The sequence below is a fragment of the Falco naumanni genome, chromosome 1, assembly GCF_017639655.2.
Source record: "Falco naumanni isolate bFalNau1 chromosome 1, bFalNau1.pat, whole genome shotgun sequence".
NCBI classification, from domain to species: Eukaryota; Metazoa; Chordata; class Aves; order Falconiformes; family Falconidae; genus Falco; species Falco naumanni.
The window spans coordinates 89887097-89897508 of NC_054054.1; the positions used below are offsets into that span (position 1 = coordinate 89887097).

The 10412-nt window shown below is 44.5% G+C and overlaps 1 protein-coding gene across 1 annotated transcript; it reads right to left on the minus strand.

Annotated features, from left to right (window-relative positions):
* Positions 1-223: 223 nt before the first annotated feature.
* LOC121093291 (dynein light chain 1, cytoplasmic-like) lies at positions 224-10239 on the minus strand. Its single transcript, XM_040605241.1, has 3 exons — positions 10126-10239; positions 9520-9657; positions 224-535 (listed from the first exon to the last, which is right to left on the minus strand). Exons 2-3 carry the CDS (start codon positions 9649-9651, stop codon positions 398-400), a joined length of 270 nt encoding a protein of 89 aa, XP_040461175.1. The 5' UTR covers positions 9652-9657; positions 10126-10239; the 3' UTR covers positions 224-397.
* Between the last annotated feature and the right edge of the window lie 173 nt (positions 10240-10412).

The following is a 10412-nucleotide window of genomic DNA, read 5'->3' on the forward strand; positions in this document are numbered from 1 at the left end:
CACAAAAAAAAAAAACAAAACCTAAAAAAAACCCTCCACACACACACACACAAAAAAAACCAAAAATACCGACGCAGAAGAATAAAAGCATGTGGAGCAGAAGGAAGTGTCAGTACCTACGCAGCACAAGCAGTAACCAGGCAAGACTGTAGGTGGCTATAAAGCTGCCCTACTAACAAAGCAGCAGCCTCATGGAAAAAAAAAATAAATACAAGGCAGACGGTTTTGGTATTTTTCCTTTTTATATCCACAATGTAACATCATCTGCTATAGCATAATCCCTGCCATCGCCCTTGAAGATCAAGGTCTGTGTCCTCAGGAAGGCTGCAGTAACTAGTCAGAGGAGTCAGCGCACAGTCCTGTAACTGGATACAGGTTTCAGTGAGGGTCTGTGGTTCTAACCAGACTTGAAAAGAAGAATAGCGACTTGGCCGAGGTAGAAGTAGATGAAGTGCTTGGTTTCATGTGTCACGTAGCTGCCAAAGTTCCTTCCCACGATGCAGTGCCAAGTGGGATTGTATTTCTTGTCAAACTCCTGCAAAATAGATCACTAGAAATTAAGAATTCTTCTAAGCAGGTATCCACATTAAAGAATACTGGAATGAAATTACCTGTCTAGAGTTAACTGCTTAGCATCGGTAGCTAAATTTGCTAAAGCCTTAGGCCACAGGCTATGAACTTGCACCCAGATCGGTTGAACTTTTAACTTATTTCCATGAAAGAGGGCCTCAAGAGCCAGGTCAAGATGGAAGATAAGGAAGCTACTAGTGCCAGCAGAAACCACCATCTCAGAGATAAGAGGAAAAAACCCAGATCACTCAAAGACAATTAAGAGACCCAATGAAGAACAAGACCCCAGACCCTAATACTACTTACTTTTGGTCCAAACTGTCAAATGAGGGGTGGGAAACTCAGACTGTAAAGGTATAACCACCCAGGAATTTCTTTTACTTGGGGTCCCTCTCCAAAGGCACCCAGCTTGAGCTGTTTCTTCCACTGTACCACCCAAATTACCTTATCAGACTTCAAGCCCACAACTCTGCTATGGAATACCTAGGGCAGAGAAACTTCCGTTTGGTGACCCAGATGGGACCCTAGGCCACCACCATCATTGGATCCTCTCTTTTCCAAACATCCAGCTGCTGGCAGTGGGTGAGTTCACCCAGGATCTTTGGAGCAGGAGGCACTGAAGGATAAGCGTTTAGATTCTGTAGTGGGTTCGAGTCCCTCTCAGTATCAGGGTGGGTTCAAGTCCCTCCCCTGCTACAGCTTGCTTATGGGTGTGCAGCACAATCAGCGTAACGCACATATAGAAGTGGGTTTGATTCCCTGTTACTAACAGGGAATCAATGGAACACACAAACACACCCAGCATAGAGGGGGCACCCTTAGCCAAGGTACTGGAAAACTGGAAAGATTAACAGCACAGCCAGCTTGTCAAAAAGCACATAGTTACACTATGTCAGGAAGATTAGCCATTCGCAACAAGAGATGGTAGTCCAGCACAATGGTGGCCATGGCAGGGGACTTTAACCAGCATTAATTAGCCTTTTTGTGGTATTGCCTGGAGACAGGTCTCCAGCACAAATGGATTGCTGTTATGTGTGGGATCATCAGGCTTGGGAGCAGAAAATCCAGCCCTACGGTATGGGAGGAGGGAGACACTGTCAAAGGTAACACTTGCATTAGTGGATGCCAACACCCCAGAAGAGTCTGGTTGGCATATGGAGTGGGACAATGTATCTCACTTGCTCTCTCTTCACCGCCTACCTCTACCAGCTGCCAGACTCTCTCCTATGATTTCTAACATTTTGCCTAATACCAACACATTACAGCAAGGAGGGGTGGGTGGAGGCAAACCCCCTCCCCCAGTGCTACATGTGTTTACTAATGAGCCCTGGAACCCCAGTGATTTAGCATTACAGGGAAGCAAAATATCAAGACTAAGGGAAGATGCCACGAGATGCACCAAACTTTTCTAATAAATGCACTGGCTGTAACTCAAATTGGGGGGACACCTAGATACTTCTGAGAGAAATGTTCCAGCCAGATGAATGAGAAAAAATAATTAATAAGGATGCAGAACTAGCACAACAAGCTGGAGGACAAAGAAATCCCTGGCTAGCAAGTAATCCAAATTGGGATTATAATAATGCAGGAGATAGAACTGCATGCCAAATGGCACTCCAGAATTTAGCAGAAGCCATTAGGGCATGTGGCAAGTTAGGAGTAAATTATACAAGTGCAAGAATGCAGACAGCACCTAGACAAACACCCCAGTGATAGCTTCAACAAGACTTCGTTAAAGTATGGGGGAATAAACACACAGAATTTTAACAACACACTAGCAATCAGTGTTTTTATGGATCAAGCAGCCCCCAAGATATGGAAATATTTCAAACAACATATGCCAGGCTGGCAAGGGGAAACTACAGAAAAGTTAAGTGTGGTAGTATTTGTGTATGATGGGTGAGAGGAAAAACAGAAACCTGAGCAAGTGAAAGAGCAAAAGAACAAGAAGCAAATTTACTGGCAGCTGCTTTAGCAAGAAACTTGCAAGTGAAAGGCAGAGGATCAGAAAGACAAAGGCCAAGCCCAGGATTTGGGCTGAGGCTGGGAAACACAGGAAGAAGCATAGGGGGAAGTGAAGGGAAAGAGTGTTATTACTGTGGGAACTTAGGGCATGTACAGCAGGAATGTCCCCTTCGACTACAAGATCTGACTAGATAAGGCAACTCCAACACGAAGAGTTAGCCTAAGAAAATAACAACTCACAATGACAGGAGGTGGGGAAACCTGAAACACTTGGGGAATTAGAAGGACTAGGTATTTCTGCTATGTGGGAAACTCAATTAGACCACCTATAGCAGGTAAAGTAGAAGGCCAAGAAGTTGAATTTTTAGTAGGCAGAGTAGCTGTGCTCTCTCTTTGAAGTTTTACCCCAAAAGGATCTGAAACTGAAGATAAGGTTCTAATACAGAGGGTCACAGGTGGAGGAGCAAAGAGTTTAACCAAGCCCCTATAACAATAGGAAACAAAAGTGTATGGGGAAGACTTGTATTAGCAGAAGAATCTTCGGCCCGTTTGCTAGGAAGAGATCTTTTACAAGCCCTATATGTAGAATTACACTTATCACCTGAAGGAATGGATCTAAATTATGGGAATGAGTGTTGTTACCAAAAGCCCAAAGCCTGAAATAAAAGTACCAGAAGTGCTAAAATCTGTGCCCATGAAGATATGGAGCAAAACTGGCACTGATGTTGGATTGCTAATCTCAGCTCAACCTGTAGTCATAAATACAAAGGGAGGAGCTCCACCAATAAGACAAGGAAGAGCATACAAAAACAGATAAACCAATACCTGCCCCAATGGATTTTAAAAGTATGTATTTCACCATATAATGCTCCCATATTCCCTGTAAAAAAGAACAGGTCGGGTGAAGGCCGAGATCCAAAAAACTGTTTTGTACAAGATTTTCAGGCAATCAACATGTGGCGACTCCTCACCCAGTCGTACCTGATCCTTCTACAGTACCTTTGCAAATATCACATTGGGCAAAATATTTTACCATAACTGATTTAACTGCTGCTTCCTATAGTATACCACTTTATGGAAGTAGTTGGCCCTTATTTGACTTTACATGGAAAGGACAACAACTGACATGGATGCGCCTTCCCCAAGGGTTCACAAGATGTCCTACAGTTTTCTCTCAGATATTAGTAATTTAAAAGATGTAGAAGTGCCAAGTGAATCAGCTCTCATACAATATGTAGATGATTTAGCGATAGCATGTAGAGACGAAAATGCCTGTATAATAGACACATTTGTGTAGTGCTTTAGCAGAAAAGGGTCACTACGCATCTCTGTCTAAATTCCAGCTGTATTGAAAGGAAGTAAAATATTTAGGATTTGTTTTCAGAGAAGGGCAATGGCTACGAGACCTAGAAAGAGTAAATGCTGTAACAGAACCCACCCACCCACCCCCCATACAGTAACAAAGAAACAATTACGAGGATTCCTTGGAACTGTGGGATTTTGCAGACCATGGATTCCTGGATTGGGAGAAATAACAAAAACGGAGGCAATGAGGAATGAAGAGGCAGAACCCATTGCATGGGGCTGAGAGAGAGAACAAGGTTTTAAAAACATAAAAGGAGCTTTGGCATCAGTGCCTGCTCTCAGGCTCCCAAATTATACAAAACCTTTCAGTGTGTAAATACGTGAGTCCAAGAGGACAGCCAGAAGAGTGGTAACACAAAGATTAGGGCACCACCAACAACCAGTTGCATATTACTCTGCTCAACTAGATTCAGCTGCAGCAGGGGCACCAGCCTGCATAAAATCTCCAACAGCAGCAGCAACAATAGTAGAAAAAAAGCCATCTCTTCATTCTGGGACACCTTGTAACAGTTTTATGTCCACAGGAGGTAGGAATACTGATAAAACAATATGCAATCCAAGCATCATTGCCACATCGAGCACACAGATACAAACTGATCCTCCTAATCAGGGAACGTAGCCTTGAAAAGATGCAATACTTTGAATCAGCAACCCTATCTTTGCCAGATGATGGAGAAGAACATCACCAATGTGAGCAGCTGATGCACACTTCAAGTGAACTGCAAACCAGTTTTAACCAGTGTTCCTCTGCAAAACCCAGTTTTAGTTCTGTCTGTATACAGTTCATCCTACTACCTGCATGGAAAACTACTAACTGGGTGTGCTGTAGTCAGCCAGAAATGAGTGATAAAGTAAACAGGTTTCCACACAGGTGAGTGCACAAGTAGCACAGCTGGTAGCTTTGTCTTGTACAGCCCACCTGGGAAAAGGAAAGCAAGTTAACATCTACACTGACTGTTGATATGTCTCTGGATTACATCATGCAACTGGGATGTTACAGAGAGAACAAGGACTCCTCACAATCAGGAAAGAAAATATGAGCAGTTTGCTGGAATAAATCCAACTACCTAAAGAAATCGCTGTAATACACTGCCTAGCTTATAGTAGGGACACTATAGAAATCAGTAAAGGAAACGTTCTAGCTGACACTGCTGCAAAGGCTGCAGCCCAACAACCTCTGAGAGAATATATCGTTGCAATTGCAATGATAAACCAGAGCAAACAGCCAAATTCAGACCCAAAACCACACATATGAAAAGGACTGCTCAGCAGAAGAGAAGGAACAATGGGAAAATTGGGAAGAATACAAAATTACAATGGAATATGGACAGTTGGAGGAAAACCAATTCTGTGAAAAAATATGTTATTACTGTGGCTAGGTGGTTTCACAATAAAGCTCACAGGGGAGCAGAGGCAGTAGCTAATCAAGTACAAAAATTATGGCAGCACCAGGAATGTACACTGCTGCAGAAAGAATAACCAACAGCTGCCCGACCTGCCAAAAGTTGCAAGTAGGACCCCAAGCTCAGTTAGGGAGATGACCGTGGGCCTACATCCCTTTTCAAAGGCTACAAATAGATTATGCAGATATGATACTTGTCAATGGGTACAAGCGCTTGCTAGTGATAGTAAGTCAGCTGTCAGGCTGGGTAGAGGTCTTCCCAACAAGAAAGGCAAATACAGGATGGGAGATAAAAGCCTTGCTAAAAGTTATACCCAGGTATGGGGTTCCAGAATCAAGTCAGACACAGGTGGGCATTTCACAGCAACATAACTGACCAACTGCATAATCATTAGGAATAGAAAGAAACCTGCATAATCCCCATAATCCATAAGTCTTTGGGACAATGAAAGAACGAACAGAATATTAAAAGAGAAACGAGCAAAAATATGTACACACACTGGTTTAAAATGGCCAGAAGCACTGAACTTAGCTCTATGGGATGTACTGAATGCTCCATGACAACCCATAGCACTAACACCAGCAGAAATTATTTTTGGGAGACACCGAGCTATACCAGGAACTTACAACCCAACTAAGACCAGCCTACTGGACAGAGATAAACGGTTGACCCAATACGTCAAACCCTTTCTGCAGGTATATGAAAGTAACAGAAAGCATGCTCAATTGTATCAGTCCACACCTCTGGAAATACAGGTATGTGGTATATAACCCAGAGATAAGTTTTAATTAAGGTGTTCTCATGAAAAATCCAGATTAGAACTTAAGTGGGAAGGACCATATACCATCTCACTAAGTTCCTATTTTGCTGTTAAAAGTTTAGGAAAAGAAAACTGGCACACCATTCTCACATCAAACAGGTGGTAAATAGCCAACCAGCTGATGAACAACTAACTCCTGGAAAAACTCTCAAATCAACTAAGAATTATGTGGGGCATCTCACTACTCTTGATATTACTGATTCTGGTTACTGCTACAGCACGGCCAAGTATAAAAATGATGGATGATCCAGATTAGTGAAAAGTTAACAAATCCAAGAAGAAGATAGTTTTCCTAGATTATAGAGGAACAAGGTTCCCAATTCCTAAAACACCTGAAAGGATGGATCTCACTTTCTATCGTGAATCAGATAAGGTTTATAATTCAGCCTCAATAGAGGTGAACAGTAGAGACAGGTCTAATTGTCTCAATAATACCAGTTGCTGCTTAAAAAAAAAATGCTTAATACCAGTTGTTGTGTGATGCTGGATCCTAGGTTAAGAATCAACAGGATACAAGTTACTTGTGTACAAGATACTGTTACTTCTGAAAGAGTTGACCCAGTACAAACTACTGTTTCTCTGCCCACCACCGTAAACCCCTACCTCAAGTCCACAATCAGTTACCTGAAATTGAACCATATGCAATCAAATACATAGGACAGCAACAAGTGGTATTTACTCCCTCATGGACCCTTAGATGAGCAGGACTATCGATGCAAATTAATCATAATAAAAAAAATAAATCAAACCAATCTGTTCACCATTCTTAGATACATCCTACACAGGGTGGGCAGCATGGTTACATGGGAGAATCCTTATGCCTTCAAAGTGAAGAAAACGGGATGCAACTAGTATCATAGGGACAAGACTGGGAATCTTAAGTGGTATAGATGCTGAAGTACTCCTAAATAAAGGATGACAAGTGATTTAAGCAAGTTAGGACACCCACTGTGATCCTCTCTACTAGGAGTCATTGACTAGCGCCTAATGCTATCTGATATATTGCCTCAGTGGGAGAAAATCAATGAAAGAGACCACCAGCTGATTGTAGAAGCGCTTGGAACAGTCCAGGGCAATCTTTCCAGTAGCTCTGGGCTACATCCAAGCTCAACTGTGGATGCAGTGTATAGCAGCAGCAATTGTAAAGGAAGGTAAAGACGGCACCTTACCCACAGAGGTTCGAAAAGTAGTTTGGGACAATGCAACTGAGTTCAAAAGAGAATTTCAATCCTGGTAGTACAAGGCAAGTTTCACTCATTAAACAATACAGTCACAGCCTTTGTCTTAACAATATATAATGCATTGGTATACACCATATACCCAAGCATTGCATAAGGATTAAATTACAATGGAACTATACGCTATCCATTAGAACAGAGTGTGGACCCAATAAAATGCAAACAAATAGCAAACCGTAGATGTTAATGCATGCGTTGTACAGGAACAGCAAGGGTTTATCTGTGGGAGTAAACACCATCAGAGCTAGACATTTGCCTTGATGCTGAAGAGTATGTTTGCCATTTTGAGGTACATCCCAACGAAACCCATGAAACAGTACTTGTATATACAGGAAATGGATGTGCTTTTATGAGAACCCTTTGTGATTTTGTATTAGCAGATGGTATTACCATAGATGCCAGAAGTCACTCAAATATGTGTCTGTAACTTCACTACAATTATGGGGTGCGATTTCAATTATTCAGCTCCCATTATGTCTTACTGAGTGTTACAATCAAATGACGTATTAACTCAAGATTTATCAACCACCCTCATGAGAGCCAATCTTACATTTGTAAAGAGATTATTACAACATGATGATATCTATCAATTACTAAAACATATACAGAATAATGAACAAAAAGCTGTAATTACTGGCCACCTTTATGCAAAAGAAATACATCATCACATACTCAAAAGAGTGAAAAAGGATGGAGAGTATCACTGGCAGGGAACCCTCCTGGGACAGTTACCAACCACAACAGGAATTTGTAATTGCATACTGCACCTAGTAGTGGTTAAGCTTAACCTTGTCATGCCTATTACTTAAAAACATATTGTACATAGAATTACGGAGAACGTTACCTCACCTCAGAACACTTTAAGAACTCTGTTCAACATATTAGCAGGAATGCTTAATAAAAACAAAGGGAAGATGCTGTTAGGGAATATTGGATTGAAACTGCCTAGAGTTAACTGCTTAGCATTAGCTGCTAAATTTGCTAAAGCCTTAGGCCACAGGCTATGAACTTGCACCCAGATCGGTTGAACTTTTAACTTATTTCCATGAAAGAGGGCCTCAAGAGCCAGGTCAAGATGGAAGATAAGGAAGCTACTAGTGCCAGCAGAAACCACCATCTCAGAGATAAGAGGAAAAAACCCAGATCACTCAAAGACAATTAAGAGACCCAATGAAGAACAAGACCCCAGACCCTAATACTACTTACTATTGGTCCAAACTGTCAAATGAGGGGTGGGAAACTCAGACTGTAAAGGTATAACCACCCAGGAATTTTGTTGTTCAGAGTCCCTCTGCAGAGGCACCCAGGCTTGAGCTGTTTCTACTGCTGTACCACTCAAATCACCTTACTGGACCTTAAGCCTGAGACTCTGCTATGAGATACCTAGGGTGGAAAAGCTTCTTTAACATAGCAAATCAGTATTTCCGAAGTGGAAGCAATCATTCTGCTTAGTTGTATTACTTTTTAAACAGCTCTTCCACTCAGATCTGTTTAACTTACATTGACACTCTTTGATTTCTCTATTCTCCAGAGTTGACGAGGCAGGAAATATAACCAGAACTAGATCTTTCCTATGTTCAGTATTGTTAATCCTACATAAAGAACAACACAGACATCACAAACAACAGATAATCTGTGCTACCAGATTTTTTTTTGTGGTTTTCTTTTTTGCTTACATCACTACATAAGGAGAGGTGTGATTACAGCAGGCTTGCAGAAAAGTACTTTTCCATGCAATTTCTGACCCAGCTGGACAGAACAGTGAATAGATCCTTAAGATTAAATACAATAAAACTGAAACCAAGGACTATGAAACAGGCTTTCTCTCAGAGAGAGCTCAACAGAGCCCCTGTGTTTTGTACCAGCTCAACAGTCCCAGGGACAGTCAGCTGCTGCTCTCTGTTCACCTGGACAACGGGACAGGGGCAGAAAAGGCTAAAGGAGAAGGTGCTGCAAGAAAAACAACTGAAGGACCTGGAAAAGCCCGCTTAAAGGGTGGGGGAAAGAACATAAGGACACCAGCCTACAGACAAAATCCAACTTGAGAAGCTAGTGCCTCTAGAACTTGTTTCTCTAGAGCTACTCGCCCAGCAGCATTCTCCCTGCTTCATTTTTCATGTGCATAGATTTCAGGAGGACATTATGAGCAAAGATTTACCTTCTTTATGTGAGCCGCAATGTCCTTCTCGATGTTGTACTTCTCTAAGGCCTGAGTAGCACACTCCACGGCGTCCTGCTGCATCTCTTCGGACATGTCCGCATTCTTGATCACCGCCTTCCGATCGCTCATGGTTGCCTGCAGGGAACGAAGCAGAGGGGAGCCCCGAGCTGCAGGCGCGGCCGCCCGCCGGCAGCACCCGCGGCCGTGGGGCACCGCTGCCGGCTGGCTCGGAGGCCCCGGCACAGCCCGCCCGGGGCCAGAGGCGCGGTACCGCCCGGGCCGGGCCGCCCGTACCGCGCTGCAGCCCCGCTGGGGCGCCCGCAGGCCCCACCGCCCGACCCGGCAGCCCCGAGAGGGGGCGCAGCCACCCCCGAGCCCAGCCTCGACAGCCTCTCCCTGTCCCAGGGAGGCGAGCGAATCCCGGAGCCCCCCACGGAAAAGGCTCCCGCCTGCAGCCCGCCGGGACGCGGGGCAAGGCCCTGCCGCGGGGGAGCCCAGACACCGGCCGTCCCACCTCAACCTCCCCAGTACCCGGGCAGGACCCAGCCCCTCTCGGGCGCTGCGCCACCCCAGCGTGCTTGGCCCTCACGCCGCCCCCCTCACCGCTCGGCGGGTGCCGCGGGACCGGCGCTGTGCGGAGCGGGGCGGGCGGGACGCAGATAAAAGCAAACACAACACTCGCTCCGCCGCCGCGTCGGTTTAACCGACCCGCGCGCGCCGCCGTCGCCTCCGAGCGCCCCCAGCCCCACCCTCTCCGTACTGGCCGCCAGCCATTGGCCACAGCCACCACCCCTCCAAGCGCTCATTGGCCAGGATCCGGCGCTCTCGTAGCATTTTACCGCAGCAGTTTCTTTCAGACCGGCATGCTTCGCGCCGGCACCCGTTCCCAT